The 17,138-nt window shown below is 39.2% G+C and overlaps 1 protein-coding gene across 1 annotated transcript; it reads left to right on the forward strand.

Moving 5' to 3' along the window:
• Positions 1-46: 46 nt before the first annotated feature.
• Positions 47-16,862, forward strand: ECR1 (E1 C-terminal related 1). The gene is made up of 9 exons (XM_082872847.1): positions 47-277; positions 433-596; positions 12,202-12,404; positions 13,143-13,375; positions 13,463-13,525; positions 13,612-13,668; positions 14,111-14,232; positions 15,002-15,119; positions 16,351-16,862. Exons 1-9 carry the CDS (start codon positions 176-178, stop codon positions 16,636-16,638), a joined length of 1,350 nt encoding a protein of 449 aa, XP_082728973.1. The 5' UTR covers positions 47-175; the 3' UTR covers positions 16,639-16,862.
• The last annotated feature ends 276 nt before the right edge of the window (positions 16,863-17,138 follow it).

Below are 17,138 nucleotides of genomic sequence, written 5' to 3' on the forward strand. Positions count from 1 at the left end.
GGTCTATTTGTAATTTATCTTTAAAAGTAAAAAAAATTCTAGAGAGGAGGGGTGCGAAGGTTAAGACATGAACACCCCAAGCGTAAGGATTAAGCTACCACTAGCCCAATACAGTCCTTTTGTGTAAATACTGGTGCGTGTGCGAGTTTCAGTGAAATCTGTGAGTGTTCTTCCAATGGCGGACTCAACGGCGCAAGTTAGCAGATCCAGAGACCTGGACAAGCTCCTCCTCAGGCCTGGCCATCTCGTCGGCCCTAACTTCGAACCAGGCCCCGAAGTACTCTCTCTCTCTCTCTCTCTCACACACACACACACACACACACACACACACACACACACACACTCTTTTTTCTCTCTGAAGAATTTTCACAAACACTTGGTCGGCGTTAGAGACAAATGGATTTTCATATTTGTTTTGGTGTTTTTGCGTAGTTGAGAGACGATCTTCAAGAATATGCGAAAGTGTTGGTGGTTGGAGCCGGTGGATTGGGCTGTGAGCTACTCAAGGACTTGGCTTTGTCGGGGTTTCGGAACCTGGAAGTCATTGACATGGACCGAATCGAGGTCTCCAATCTCAATCGCCAATTTCTCTTCAGGTCATACACTCCCTATTTGATTTCCTCATCTTTCCTTTCTATCCATTTATTGATTCTATATAAATTTCTGTTTATGTATCTATCTGTATGTATGTACATGATGTATATATGTGTAGGCACATTTATCTATTGCCAAACCACATTTAGTGCTAGGGTTGAATTGAATATCAATGGAGTAATCAGGGTGGAATGGTCTTCATGAGCTCATCTGAGGTGCTTAAACCAAATTTTTTCCCCATGGGTTAATTTCTGAACACTATGTTGTTGCATGAGATTGATAGTTATCCATGTCATGATCAGATTGTCGAAATATTGGTGTCAATCTAATTACCAGGATGCTCTCACATAAAATTTGGTACCGGAGTGAGCATTATAATTCAGAATACTATTTTTAAATAGTGATATAGTTGTCATAGTATTAGGGATAGCGAGGGACCCAAAATTAACTTTTTAAATTAAGAAAGCAAACAATTTTAGTGAATTTTATAAGGTGTGGCTTTTATGGTCACAGCAGTAGTCTACCATGCCTTACATACTCTTTATATGCTAAATATTTGATAAGATCTTATGGGGCCCAGGAACCAAAAGCAGTGCAACCATGGATGAGATCATGAGAATCCACAGATTGCATCAAATGCCAACCTCATAAGTGGAGCTCAAAGGAGAACACTTTTACTAAATCTTAGAGCTTTCTTGCTTTCCTTGAAGTGTAAAATCTGATGGTTAGTAGCTGAAGCGTAACACTGTTGAGGGTTCTGGTCCATCTGGAGATCGTTTAAGAATGCTTGGATAAAGATGGTTTTAGTGGGATTGTGTGGTGCATTATGATGCCCCTATTATGCAGACAGTGAGAGGATGTCCTTCAAAGAAGGGCAAGAAATAATGGCTGGTTGGGGGTGAGATCGGTGGTACGTGGGGGAGAATTTTTTTTTATTTTTTATTTTTAATATGGAAAGTGAATTTTGCATGTTAAGTGCCTTCCAAGATATATTTTTGTCACGACCCAAACCCGGTCCTATGGGTTTAGCACCGTAACCGGCCAGTAATCCGAGATTACCGAAGGCCTGCTGAACAGTAATACAGTGAAACAGAGTACAGGGCCTGGCGGAAGCCAATACAGTAAATAAATAGTGTCCATTGAGCTGTGACAGTCTGTATGCAAAAAGGCTTTTCATACATTATACTAAAACAGTACAGAACAGTATACACAATATTCACATCCATTTAACTAGGGACTCAACCCCACATAACAGTACAGAAAACATTCCGTATGTACAACACAGTATACAAAATTAACAGTCACACAGTACAGGGACCTAATCCCTGTATAACAGTACAGTAAACAGTCAGTCTATACAAAACAGTGAAACAGTACAAAAAGGGGGAAATTCTAAAACACCCCTAAGCCTTAACAGTAGGCTCGGAACCTCGCAGTGAGGCACAAAGGCTGGCTTGACAAAACTGGAGTAACCCTGACGCGTCTAGCTGCGGTCTGGTGCCTGTACACCTACATATATATATGAGCAGTGAGCTAAAGCCCAGTGAATAACACAATATGTAAAGAGGTTAAGAATGAATGTCCTTACAGTATAAAAACAGTTCATTTCAATCAGTCATTCAGTTGTTCAGTACAGTAAACAGTCATATGTGGTACATCCATTAGCATAACAGTAACAGTAGGTCTTAAAAGACCGAACAGTAATGATGGCCATCAGTCAGTAAACAGTAGTGGTTCCACAAGGAAACCGACAGAGATCTCTGTGACAGTAACAGTAACAGTAAACCGTAGATACTAAGGATGCCACAGTACAGTTCAGAAATAAAGGACATACATTCATTCAGTAAATAATACCAGTTCAGTAAACAGTTCAGTTCAGTATTCAAAAGATAATCAGTTGAACATATCTTTACACAATTGTTACTCACAGAGTTCTGGGCTACAGTATGCTAGAGCGTGTCTCCCCAGTTGCCAACCCTACACAGTTCACAGGTTGAACACACTAAGCTACACAGTTGGGAAATTTCATAACTTAATCCCTAATTTGCCTTGGTGTGTTCTACAATGATATCCTCATCAAGATGCCTTAAACTAGGCCTAAGAATGCCTAGGATGGGATGAGGATGCAGAAATACACTTAGAAAATATTTTGCAAGGTTTGCTGAAAATAAGAGCCTCGCTCGAGCGAGACTTTCTACGCTCGAGCGTAAGTCCAAAATCAAAGGCTTCGCTCGAGCGAGGAATCCTTCGCTCGAGCGGTCTGCAAAACAGTAAAAGTACTGGATGCTGAAATTTTACGCGCGATCGTCGCTCGATGGTCGCTCGAGCGGAGCCCTGGACAAAGGTGCTCGCTCGAGCGGGGAATCCTTCGCTCGAGCGAGGAAGCCAAATCTGGAATTTCCAGATTTGCCTCCCAAGCTCAAACCAAGCATTCAACCACTCCAAACTCGACCTCTTGGGCCCAAATTCTGGAAAACATCATTGAATTCAATGTATAACAAGTTTCAAAGCTCAATTTATGAATTCAAGCCCCAAATGTGAGTCAATTAAAACCACATTCAAACCCATTTTCAAAAATATGAAGAACATGCAAACATGCATGGATTTAGACCAAATCAAAACTTCAAAGCTTGTTCAAATGAGCTCATTTCTTTTCAAATCAGTTGGAAACATGGTCTATAACAACAATATGAGCATGCATGTACCAATGTCCATGTAATCAACCTCAAAATGCGACAATACCAACATGCATGCAAGAAATGATCTTCAATCCATCATTTATGGACCAAATCATGACTTAGCTCTACAAATTAACATGAATCATGCAAGAATGAACTCAAGAACAGCAACAAGAAGATAGATGTCCTACCTTAGTCTTGTAGAATTAGGAGTGAGGGAGCTCAAATGTGCAAATACACTTCAATTCTCAAACAATTTCAAGCAATTTTCAAGGTAGAACTCAATTTCTCTCCCTCTCCCTCTCTTGGTCGGTTAAGGACAAGAAAATGGCTGAGCAAATGTGTTTTGATTCAAGTATAAGGCTCAAGTGTGTGTATATGAGATAGTGGCAAAATGGTAAATATGGCAAACTCTTTAATTGGCTTGTTTTAATCTAATTTAATCATACCTAATCAGTTTTTAGATAAATATACCATAAAATCACATTAATTATGAGGGTCACGGAACATCAATCGGTTTCTAATTCGGCCGCCGATAAGGCCTTCAATTAGCAGTTTAAACATGTAAACATGAACAGATAATCAGACAATCAAACAGATAGAATGCAATTAACTAACATATACTCAGTTAATTCAGATTCCAATTTCAAATTTTCAGTCAGTCGTTTCAGTACTTTAGTCAGTTCATTTATCAGTCAGTTATCAGTCATTATCAGTTCCGTTTAACAGTAATCGGTGATTAACGGTAATCAATCAGTAAACAGTATGAGGGTTGTTACAGTCTCCCCTCCTTATAAAGAGTTTAGTCCTCTAAACTCGAGTTACCTTCATTCTGGAAGAAAACAGGATTCAGTGGAAACAGTTCAGGATATCGTTTAGCCATGTCATCTTCCCTTTCCCAAGTGGCATACACGCCACCGTGGTTCTGCCAGTCAACTTTCACTAGCGGGATCTCTTTGTTCCTCAGTTTCTTGATCCGTCAGTTTACAATCTGTATAGGCCGTTCCTCGTAAGTGTAGTCATCACTCAACGCCACGTGGGTAGGCTCTATTACATGGAAGGGATCCCGGAGATAATCTCTTAACATAGAAATGTGGAAAACATTATGCATGTGTTCCATTTCAGGAGGGAGCGCAACTTGATACGCCACCGGATTGATTTTCTCAATAATCTCATATGGTCCGACGTATCTTGGCGCTAACTTGCCTTTGACTCCAAAACGAGTCTGGCCTTTCATTGGTGTCACTTTCACAAAAACGTGATCACCCACTTCATACTCTCTGTCCCGTCTTCTGACATCTGCATAACTTTTCTGTCTACTCTGTGCAGTTTTCAGTCTATGCTGTATTAGTTTCACTTTTTCAGTTGTTTCACACACAATCTCGGGCCCAAGCAAAGGCCCATCTCCAACTTCTGCCCAGCAAATTGGAGATCTACATTTTCTGCCATACAATGCCTCAAAAGGCGCCATTCCAATACTCGAATGGTAGCTGTTGTTGTAGGCGAATTCAACTAATGGCAGATGACTTTCCCAGTCTCCCTGAAAATCAAGGACACACATTCTCAGTAAATCCTCCAGAGTTTGGATGGTCCTTTCTGATTGGCCATCTGTCTGAGGATGATAGGCACTACTCAGTCTCAGTTCAGTACCCAGTGCAGTTTGTAGGCTTTGCCAAAACCTCGATGTAAACTTCGAATCCCTGTCAGAAACAATAGACACAGGCACTCCATGCAGTCTAACAATTTCATCAATATAGATGACAGCCAATTTGTCCGCATTATAGATTGTCTTGACAGGTAAGAAGTGAGCAGATTTGGTTAGTCTATCAACAATAACCCAAATTGAATCCATACCTTTTCTGGAGCGAGGTAAACCAACGACAAAATCCATCGTGATATGCTCCCATTTCCACTCTGGTATGGGTAAGGGTTGCAATAGTCCGGCAGGTCGTTGATGTTCAGCTTTGACCTGTTGGCAATGAAGACATTTGGATACAAAATCAGCAATCTCTTTCTTCATTCCCGGCCACCAGAAATTCTGTTTCAGATCTTGGTACATTTTCGTATTCCCCGGATGGATAGACAATTTCGAATTGTGGCCTTCTTGCAGAACTCTTCTTTTCAGTTCAGTATCATTTGGTACACACAGTCTTTTTTGAAATTTCAGTACATTATTCTCAAATTTGAATCCCGGTCTCGGTTTAGATTCTCTTTCTTCGATGATCTTCTTCAAGAAGTCATCCAGTTGCTGCTTCTCTTTAATTTCCTCCATCAGTGCCGGTTGAGCAGAAATAGCAGCTAAGGTTCCACCTTGTTCCCGTAAAACAATTTCAATTTCAGATTTTTCAAGGTCACAAAGCAACTCTTTCTGTCCTGTAAGCAAACATGCTAAGTTTCCAATCGATTTCCGGCTCAATGCATCGGCAACGGTATTGGCTTTTCCTGGGTGGTACAAGATCTGTAGGTCGTAATCCTTTATCAGTTCTAGCCATCTCCGCTGTCTCATATTCAGTTCTTTCTGTGTGAAGAAATACTTCAAGCTCTTGTGGTCGGTATATACTTCACATGTTACCCCGTACAGGTAGTGACGCCAAATTTTCAGTGCAAATACTACTGCAGCAAGTTCCAGATCATGGGTCGGGTAATTCTTTTCATGTGGTCTCAGTTGTCGGGAAGCATAAGCTATAACCTTCCCATTCTGCATTAAAACACATCCCAAACCCTTATGAGAAGCATCACTAAATACAGTATAACCATCCGTACCTGAGGGTAAAGTCAAAACTGGTGCAGTCACAAGTCGAGTTTTCAACTCCTGGAAAGCGGATTCTCTTTGGTCGGTCCAGTCAAATGATGTCCCCTTTTGAGTTAACTGAGTCAATGGTAGGGCAATTTTGGAGAAATCTTTGACAAATCTTCTGTAATATCCAGCCAATCCCAAAAAGCTTCGGACTTCAGTCACATTTGTTGGTCTAGGCCAGTTCACCACAGCTTCAATTTTCTGCGGATCAACAGAAATTCCATCTTTGCTAACAACATGCCCCAAAAACATAACATGGTCAAGCCAAAATTCACATTTAGACAGTTTAGCATACAGTTTCTGTTCCCTTAAGGTTTGTAGGGCAAGTCTCAGATGATGTTCATGTTGTTCTATACTTTTGGAGTAAATCAATATGTCATCGATAAATACAACAATAAAGTCATCAAGGTATGGTTTAAAAATTCTGTTCATGAGGTCCATAAAAGCAGCTGGTGCATTCGTGACTCCAAAAGGCATAACTAGAAATTCATAATGTCCATACCTCGTTCTAAAAGCAGTTTTATCAATGTCTTCCGGTTTAACCTTCAGTTGGTGATACCCCGATCTGAGATCAATCTTAGAAAACACTTGTGCACCCTGTAACTGATCAAATAAATCATCAATGCGTGGCAAAGGGTATTTGTTCTTTACAGTTACCTTATTCAGTTCACGGTAGTCAATGCACAGTCTCAGTGAGCCATCTTTCTTCTTGACAAACAAAACAGGAGCACCCCATGGCGAAGTGCTAGGTCTGATGAACTTTTTATCTAACAGTTCTTGCAATTGCACTTTCAGTTCCTTCAGTTCAGTTGGAGCCATTCTGTAAGGGGCTTTAGAAACTGGTTGTGTTCCGGGAATCACATCAACGGTAAATTCAATCTCCCTATCAGTCAAATCTCCTGGAAGATTATCTGGAAAAACATCCGGAAATTCCCTGACTATAGGAATACAATTCACATCAGTTTTAACACTATCATCAGTAGACACAGTCAGTACAGAACACAGATATCCTTTACACCCCTTTCTAATTAATTTAACAGCTTTCACTGACGAAATCAAATACGGAGGAGGTACTACTCCACTCCCATTAAACACAAATTCAGGCAAACCAGGTGGACGGAAAACAACTTGCTTGGTCACACAGTCAATAGTGGCATGATATTTTTGTAACCAATCCATCCCCAATATTACGTCAAAATGATCAATGTTCAGTGGCAGTAAATCAATAAACAGATGCATATCCCCGACAATAATTTCACATGCGGGGTACATATAGGCACATGTCATGGATCCCCCTACGGGTGATGATACGGCTAGCAGATAGTTCATGGGTTCTAAGGGTCTATCCAATTTTCGTGAAAAGGCATGCGATACATATGAATGCGTAGACCCCGAATCAATCAGTACATATGCATTTTGAGTACAGATAGAGAGAATACCTGACACAACGGTCTCGGTATTCTGCACATCTCCCGGTACTAGTGCGAACACTCGGCCTTGCCTCACAGGCTCTTTCCCCGTAACTCTGGGGTTCGGCTTTGGTGGAGCATTTGATGCTGCTGCGCTTGGTGCAGCTTTACCACTGGCTTGTGGAGCAAAGGGGCAGTCTTTAACCATGTGGCCCACCTTGCCACACCTGTAACAGGCTCCAGATATTCTGTAGCAGACTCCCTTGTGCTTCTTGCCACACTCAGGACAGGGTGGTATGAATCCACTCCCTTGACTGAGGCTAGTTGTTGTCCCCGTATTCTGTTTCTTGTTGGCTGGGTTGTGCTTGCCTTTCTTAAATTTGAAACCCTGCCTTTTACCATGCCATTCAGTTGTTGGTGTCTCAGATTGTTTCACTGCTGCAATGTTTGACTCGGCCATCAATGCCCGGTCGAGAACACCCACAAAAGTTGGTAGTTTCAAAACATTTATCCGGTCAAGTATTGCCACATTAAGGCCACCTTCAAATTTTCTGGCCTTCTTATATTCAGTATCCACCATGTGCGGTGCATAACGGGCAAGTTCAGTAAATTTCGTCTCGTATTCTGCAACGGACATTGTGCCCTGCTTCAGTTGTTCAAACTCAGTTACTTTCCTATCCCTAACACACTGAGGGAAGTACTTTTCAAAGAAGGACTCCTTGAACTGAGCCCAAGTCATAACAATGTTTGTTTCGCGGATTAACATCCACCACCTTCTAGCCTCTTCTTGTAGGGTGAAGGTAGCTAACAGTACTTTGTTCGCTTCTGAGCACGGAAACACTTCAAATAATTTCTCTGTTTCCAGAACCCAAGCTTCAGCTTTTAGCGGTTCAAGGCCTCCCTGAAAGGATGGCGGTTTCATTTTGCTGAACTTCTGGGTAAGAGCAATAATATCCCCATCATCCGCATTCGCATTAGGTTCCGGCTGTACCGGAGGAGGAGGAGGTGGGGGCGGTTGGTTCTGTTGTTGTTCAAGTCTAGCAGTTATCAGTTCTATCATTCTTTCCATTCTTTCCATTCTTGCCTCAGTAGATGAGGACTCAGGTTCATTTGCATTGTCCATTTCACTATAAGCAGTTATAACAGTTTTTAAACATAAGCAGTCATTTGTTTAACAGTTTAACACATTAGCAGATATTCAGTCATAACGTAATCACACACTTATCATGCTCATGAGATGCCCTAATGACTTTTCTAGGACACCCTATAGCTCATTTGGACACGTGTGTGCGGTATAACTCGTGGTAAGTATCGCTCTGATACCACTCTGTCACGACCCAAACCCGGCCCTATGGGTTTAGCACCGTAACCGGCCAGTAATCCGAGATTACCGAAGGCCTGCTGAACAGTAATACAGTGAAACAGAGTACAGGGCCTGGCGGAAGCCAATACAGTAAATAAATAGTGTCCATTGAGCTGTGACAGTCTGTATGCAAAAAGGCTTTTCATACATTATACTAAAACAGTACAGAACAGTATACACAATATTCACATCCATTTAACTAGGGACTCAACCCCACATAACAGTACAGAAAACATTCCGTATGTACAACACAGTATACAAAATTAACAGTCACACAGTACAGGGACCTAATCCCTGTATAACAGTACAGTAAACAGTCAGTCTATACAAAACAGTGAAACAGTACAAAAAGGGGGAAATTCTAAAACACCCCTAAGCCTTAACAGTAGGCTCGGAACCTCGCAGTGAGGCACAAAGGCTGGCTTGACAAAACTGGAGTAACCCTGACGCGTCTAGCTGCGGTCTGGTGCCTGTACACCTACATATATATATGAGCAGTGAGCTAAAGCCCAGTGAATAACACAATATGTAAAGAGGTTAAGAATGAATGTCCTTACAGTATAAAAACAGTTCATTTCAATCAGTCATTCAGTTGTTCAGTACAGTAAACAGTCATATGTGGTACATCCATTAGCATAACAGTAACAGTAGGTCTTAAAAGACCGAACAGTAATGATGGCCATCAGTCAGTAAACAGTAGTGGTTCCACAAGGAAACCGACAGAGATCTCTGTGACAGTAACAGTAACAGTAAACCGTAGATACTAAGGATGCCACAGTACAGTTCAGAAATAAAGGACATACATTCATTCAGTAAATAATACCAGTTCAGTAAACAGTTCAGTTCAGTATTCAAAAGATAATCAGTTGAACATATCTTTACACAATTGTTACTCACAGAGTTCTGGGCTACAGTATGCTAGAGCGTGTCTCCCCAGTTGCCAACCCTACACAGTTCACAGGTTGAACACACTAAGCTACACAGTTGGGAAATTTCATAACTTAATCCCTAATTTGCCTTGGTGTGTTCTACAATGATATCCTCATCAAGATGCCTTAAACTAGGCCTAAGAATGCCTAGGATGGGATGAGGATGCAGAAATACACTTAGAAAATATTTTGCAAGGTTTGCTGAAAATAAGAGCCTCGCTCGAGCGAGACTTTCTACGCTCGAGCGTAAGTCCAAAATCAAAGGCTTCGCTCGAGCGAGGAATCCTTCGCTCGAGCGGTCTGCAAAACAGTAAAAGTACTGGATGCTGAAATTTTACGCGCGATCGTCGCTCGATGGTCGCTCGAGCGGAGCCCTGGACAAAGGTGCTCGCTCGAGCGGGGAATCCTTCGCTCGAGCGAGGAAGCCAAATCTGGAATTTCCAGATTTGCCTCCCAAGCTCAAACCAAGCATTCAACCACTCCAAACTCGACCTCTTGGGCCCAAATTCTGGAAAACATCATTGAATTCAATGTATAACAAGTTTCAAAGCTCAATTTATGAATTCAAGCCCCAAATGTGAGTCAATTAAAACCACATTCAAACCCATTTTCAAAAATATGAAGAACATGCAAACATGCATGGATTTAGACCAAATCAAAACTTCAAAGCTTGTTCAAATGAGCTCATTTCTTTTCAAATCAGTTGGAAACATGGTCTATAACAACAATATGAGCATGCATGTACCAATGTCCATGTAATCAACCTCAAAATGCGACAATACCAACATGCATGCAAGAAATGATCTTCAATCCATCATTTATGGACCAAATCATGACTTAGCTCTACAAATTAACATGAATCATGCAAGAATGAACTCAAGAACAGCAACAAGAAGATAGATGTCCTACCTTAGTCTTGTAGAATTAGGAGTGAGGGAGCTCAAATGTGCAAATACACTTCAATTCTCAAACAATTTCAAGCAATTTTCAAGGTAGAACTCAATTTCTCTCCCTCTCCCTCTCTTGGTCGGTTAAGGACAAGAAAATGGCTGAGCAAATGTGTTTTGATTCAAGTATAAGGCTCAAGTGTGTGTATATGAGATAGTGGCAAAATGGTAAATATGGCAAACTCTTTAATTGGCTTGTTTTAATCTAATTTAATCATACCTAATCAGTTTTTAGATAAATATACCATAAAATCACATTAATTATGAGGGTCACGGAACATCAATCGGTTTCTAATTCGGCCGCCGATAAGGCCTTCAATTAGCAGTTTAAACATGTAAACATGAACAGATAATCAGACAATCAAACAGATAGAATGCAATTAACTAACATATACTCAGTTAATTCAGATTCCAATTTCAAATTTTCAGTCAGTCGTTTCAGTACTTTAGTCAGTTCATTTATCAGTCAGTTATCAGTCATTATCAGTTCCGTTTAACAGTAATCGGTGATTAACGGTAATCAATCAGTAAACAGTATGAGGGTTGTTACAATTTTGTTTTCTTACAGTGCAGCTGTGGAGGTCTATAGACAATTTGGGCCATTACAGGAGGTGCTTCCCAATAGGTTTTGTATGCATAAGAGGGCAAAAGAAGTGGCAAATTTTTTTGTGTTAACACCATAACATTGCTATAGATCTTTGGGACATGTTCAATAATTTTGGAATACGTTGGGGTATGCTGCGGTCAGTCGGTGGTGGACTTATGGGGCTGTTAAGATGGAGGTTGCATGTGTAGGAGAATGTAGGGTTCTCCATGTCTTATATGCGGTGTTTTAAAGAGAGGAAATAGGCGATTTATTTATCAAAAAAAAAAGAAAAAAAAAGAGAGGAAATAGGCATACTTCTGCAATTTTCAGACGTAGAGATGCATACTTGAAGAGATTGCTTTTGCAGATTTTACAGTTACTGATTTCAGGAAAAAATTTCAGTTGTTGTGTTGATTGTGGTGACTGGTGAGGTTTAGAAGAAAAATGGACTGGGGCTGTGAGATGATTCGTGATTTTGGTGCATTACGATCTCGCCCTGAGTTAATCTGCAGGCATCCAAGTGACATCAATGAAGAATGTGGAGCAGTTAACACATCTGGTTGGCCAACTCATAATGGAAGTAATTCCAGTTACAGCATAAGGATATGTTTGAGTGAAAACTAGACATGATTCATAATTATCATGATTTATTGCAATGACATATTGGAGATGTTTGGCAGTAAGTGCATATTGATTCTGGCGTCTATTTTGATCAATCATTTGCATCATTCTCTATGTATAAAATTTGTTTAGGGTTTTACCTTATTTGACATTCAACGCTGTTGAGGATACTGTTAAATTAAAAAATTTCTTTTGGTTAAACTTTCCTTGTCAATTTTCGCAATGTATTCTATTTCTTTTAACTAACTGTTTCTTAGTAATGATCTTGCCTTTATAGGCTTCAAGATGTTGGAAAGCCCAAGGCTGAGGTAGCAGCAAAACGTGTCATGGAAAGAGTTGCTGGTGTGAATATTGTACCACATTTTTGCCGTATTGAGGACAAAGAGCTTGACTTTTACAATGACTTCAATATTATTGTTCTTGGGCTTGATTCTATTGAGGCTCGGAGCTACATAAATGCTGTGGCTTGTGGTTTTTTAGGTATATGTTTTATGTTATCTTCTAATGTGGCATTTTATAAGTAATATGATTTTCTGTTTCATTGATTATTGAATTTTTTTTATTCATGACATGTTTTTATTCAATTAGACTGCCTGGACCTAAATTTGCTGTTGATTTGTTCCCCCAACCTTCTGTGGAGCCTTGTTTTGATGATTTGTGCCCCCCAGTTAATGTTGCTTATTAGATTAAAACTTGTTTTGTTATAGCCATAGTTTCCTCCATTTGTTATCATGCTCCAACTTTTTTTATTTTTTATTTTTATAACTTTTTCTTGTGATCACAATTTTATGAACCCTGCACTGCATCAAACTGTAATCCACTGGTCTTTATGATAATGAAAAAATAACATTTCATGTATGCATTATGTGCAATAAAACATTACCAAAGATCTTAAGGGTAAAACTTGTTTACAGAGTATTCTAAATTTGAAAAACTACTTATTGTTGAACTTTTATCCAAAATTTTTTGCCATGTGATCCTCATAGACATTGACTTTGATTGCCAGCATATTTGGAGTCTATCTGGCCATAGTTTTGGCTTTTAATATATCTTAAATTATTAAGTAAATGTTTGACACTCTATGTGATTTGTTTCGTTGTTCTTTTGTCTAATGTTACTGTTATGCCATGCATGTATTAATTCTTAGTTGTGCCTAACATATCCATATTGCCAAAGTGATTAGCTTGGCTAAAATCTTATTGGTTTATTAAAACTTAGAGTACGATTCTGATGACAACCCACGAGAAGAAACAGTGAAGCCTATGGTAGATGGTGGAACTGAAGGCTTCAAGGGCCACGCTAGGGTTATTGTTCCTGGGGTCACACCATGCTTTGAGTGTACCATTTGGCTTTTCCCCCCTCAAGTGAAGTTCCCTTTATGCACACTCGCTGAAACTCCTAGAACTGCTGCTCACTGCATCGAATATGCCCATTTAATAAAATGGGATGAGGTAGCTCATAATTGCATTTTCCTCCTCTTCTAAAGTTGTGTTTCGTGGATAATTTTGTCATCATGACATTTCGCATTTTGACTGCAGGTTCATAGTGGAAAAACTTTTGATCCTGATATCCCTGAACATATGCAGTGGGTTTATTCGGAGGTTAATATAACGCCATTTTATTTTTTTGTTTTTTCTCTTTACACTTTCTTTTGTTCCTTTTTACTTATCCTACCCATATTCCGTAGGCTGTCAAGAGAGCAGAGCTTTTTGGCATTCCAGGAGTTACATATTCTTTAACTCAGGTGAACATACCCTGGTATCCTCAATTCTACGAAAGAGTTTTTCCTTTGAATTGACTGCTTGATGATTATGCAGTTAGGCTCTGGACCTCTGGTGTCCTTTTTTATTGTACATCAGGAATTCATATTAGAAGAATGGTGGTCCTAAGCTAAATTCTTTGTTTTTATCTCTTAACCTTCGATGTGTATCTTTTTAAATTGTTTAGCCTTAGCATTTCCAGCCATATTTGGTAGCATCATGATACTGGTCCAACTTCAATTCTGTTTCTGTTTCTTGATATTGTTATGCATAGTTTTGGTGTAGTACAGTGTTCTATTTATAACCATTTGTTAATTTGAAGTGTTTTTACATGAATGTTATAGTGGCTTCAGCTCTTTGATATTGTACTTTACTCGGTATTTCTTCTTCGTGATAATTGAATAAGATATTTGTCCTTGTTAACAGGGTGTTGTGAAAAATATTATACCTGCTATTGCATCCACCAATGCAATTATATCAGCTGCATGTGCACTGGAAACCTTGAAGATTGCCTCTGGATGCAGCAAAACATTGTCCAATTATTTAACGTGCGTGCTGATTGTCCTTTAATTCATTAACTTCAGCAAATCTTGCCTTAGATGAAGTGACCATTTTATTATGTCTTTTCAAGTAACAAATGTCAACAATTTCCATAGCTACATCCCTAAGGATCCAATATGGTTGATCAATATCATGGTCTATTGTGAAGGCTTTGGTACAGTCAGTGTGCATTTGCTGGGTAAAGCAGTCTGACAAATAACAAATGGTTGAGTAATTGCCTGTCTCTTTTGTTTCTTTTTGCTTCGTTAGCATCTGGATTATCCCCTCCTATCCGGTCGGTCGTTTATTCAATATTTGGATACGTAATGATTTGGAACCTTGCATTCACTCTATCCCATTGAATACTACTACCACATCAACACAGCAGTTTAGCCATGTTTTAATTTCTTGTATACTAATTCAAGCTTCTTAAAGGCAAGGGATGTGCCTTCTCTAATTGGCCATTTTTATTGCCTCACCATGCAACCTAGAAACAAATGCAGCACCTGCAGCTGTCTCTTTAAGACTGCTTCTTCTGTTGTGATTTTTAAAGCTAGCTTATTTTCGTTAGTTTTGCAAACCTAGGGCACCGGTGTTCTTTGACAAAGTAAATTGAATGGATAAGGTTAGACTTAATGAAAATCAGTATGACTGAAAACCCTTTGGAAGCCAAATTTAAAATATGAATTCTCACAAATTCTCATGTTGCTCTATCTCTTCAATTCTCTTGCATCGGTTATATGTGTTAGCATGCTTACCAATATGAATTTGTTGCAGGTATAATGGTGTTGAATGTCTCCACACTAAAGTGACCGAGTTTGTGAAAGACAAAGACTGTCTTGTATGTGGTCCTGGCATTCTTGTTGAGCTGGACACTTCGGTTACTTTACGAAAGGTGTTTTTCCCTCATGACCCTTGTTACCACTTCTCTTATGAATTATATGTTCTTATTCATTCCCATGTTGGTTTGTGGTTATGACCTATGACTAGGATGTAACTTGGTCGTGGATGACTAATGACTTGGGTTGACAATTGAGACCTGACCTAGGATTTGTTCAGTTGGATTGATTCTTTTTGTCTTGTTCTTTTGGTTAGTTGTTTAAATCTAGGTTTGGTTGAACCAACTTGATCCATGGTCCAATCCCTAACATCTAATGAGTTCTGTTTGTGAGTTGATTAGGTGGCTGAGCACCTGAAGAAAAAAATATATAACTGGAAATTGAAAAAAATAAGTATGAAGCTGAAAACCAACCCAGACAAGTGGATTTTGTATACAGAGTCTTGGTTTGGAACTTTTTGATGCTGCTAACCAATCTAAAGTCAGCTAACCATTGCTATATTGTATGACACTGTTACTGTTGATGTTGTGATTGTGTGCTTCTTAATTGACACCTGTAATCCATGGTACTGTTGTGGAAGTACTGTGCTTTTCTGTGAGTACACCCAAAGTTCAAGTTTTCTGCTTGTAGAGAATTTTTTTGTTGTTTGGTTGATGAAATAGCTTGTTAAATGGGATCAAACAAATATTAATTTTAGTGGGGGAGAATATGCATAAGAAACTGTTGGCCAATGATTTTTACACATTTGATTTCTAATGTGAATTACCTCAATTTACTTTTTGGCAATGTTGAGTTATTCTTGTAAAATAACTTTCTCCTCTCTCTTCATGGAAGATTTGTGTGTGGATTCTCAAATATTAATTACAAGCACCAACATAATATGAATAAACTGGATTTTCAAGGTATTTTGTTCATAAATCTGGTTTTCACTTCACTTTTACAGTTCGTCCTGTCATTCAGGGGGCAATCAATAGTCAGATAATTAGGCATGCAAATGGTTCTGCAAAACTTGCATGTACACTAAATTGGCTTTGTCGGAGCAAATCTTATAATTTAGTGAGATTGGAATGTGAATCTTTGTTAGCTGAAGGTGCATCTCTTTCGATCTCATCATGTACATTCTTCTAGCATTCTTATAATGGTAGTGTGCCATATTACCACCGAAAAATGCATCTTATTGTGGGAGTTGCTGCTCTCTTTGACTGTGTTCTGTCGAAACAAATGGAGAGTTAATTCTGTCCTTGTCTTATATTTATGGTCGGCTTAGTTTACTTTGTATTGCACCAGTTCATTGATCTACTCGAAGAGCACCCTCAGCTTCTTCTATCCCGAGGAAGTGTTGCACATCGAGGGAAGAATCTGTACATGCAGGCGCCTCCAGTTCTAGAAGAGATGACACGATCAAACCTCGATCTTCCACTTTTTGACCTGATGGATAAAATTCCAAAGGACGTTGTCCATGTGACTGGTATGGCAAGCAAGAGCGACCGGAAAATATCATCTCTGAGGAAATTACGTGTTGTTTTCAAGAATGTCGATGGGGTTGCAGATATGGACACAGCTGGCGGTGCATAGTTTCTGCGGTGAACCTGTTTTCACTTCGTGATTAAATCCAGAACTAGCTGCAGAGATTATTTTCTCTACCTTTTTTTTTTTTTTTTTTTATAGTTCTAATAGTATAGAAATGCAGGAATTGGGGACGGAGTTTCCATGGAGATGTCTTGTTTTGTAGTACTTTCCTGGAGATTTCTTTTGAAAAGAACACTAGTCAAACTGCTAATTGATTAGCAAGAGATTTTGGGCTCGTTTGGTTTGATTTTCTGAAAAAAATTTGGGAAATTTTCTCTACAAATAAGTTTTCAAAAATAACCAAACCAAAAAAATTTTTCCAAAAAAATTTTCCAAAACTTGTAAACCAAACAAGTTTTTCAAACAAATCTCTCTCTCACACACATCAAATCAATCACTTTTTCCAAAACTCTATCTCAAAATAATTTTCCAAAACATCTTTTAAAAAAAACCAAACCAAACATGTTTTCGTACTTTTTATCTCTAAAACACATCTCTCAAACACA

Source organism: Camellia sinensis, chromosome 6 (assembly GCF_055761805.1).
Source record: "Camellia sinensis isolate YWXY chromosome 6, ASM5576180v1, whole genome shotgun sequence".
In the NCBI taxonomy this organism is placed as follows: Eukaryota; Viridiplantae; Streptophyta; class Magnoliopsida; order Ericales; family Theaceae; genus Camellia; species Camellia sinensis.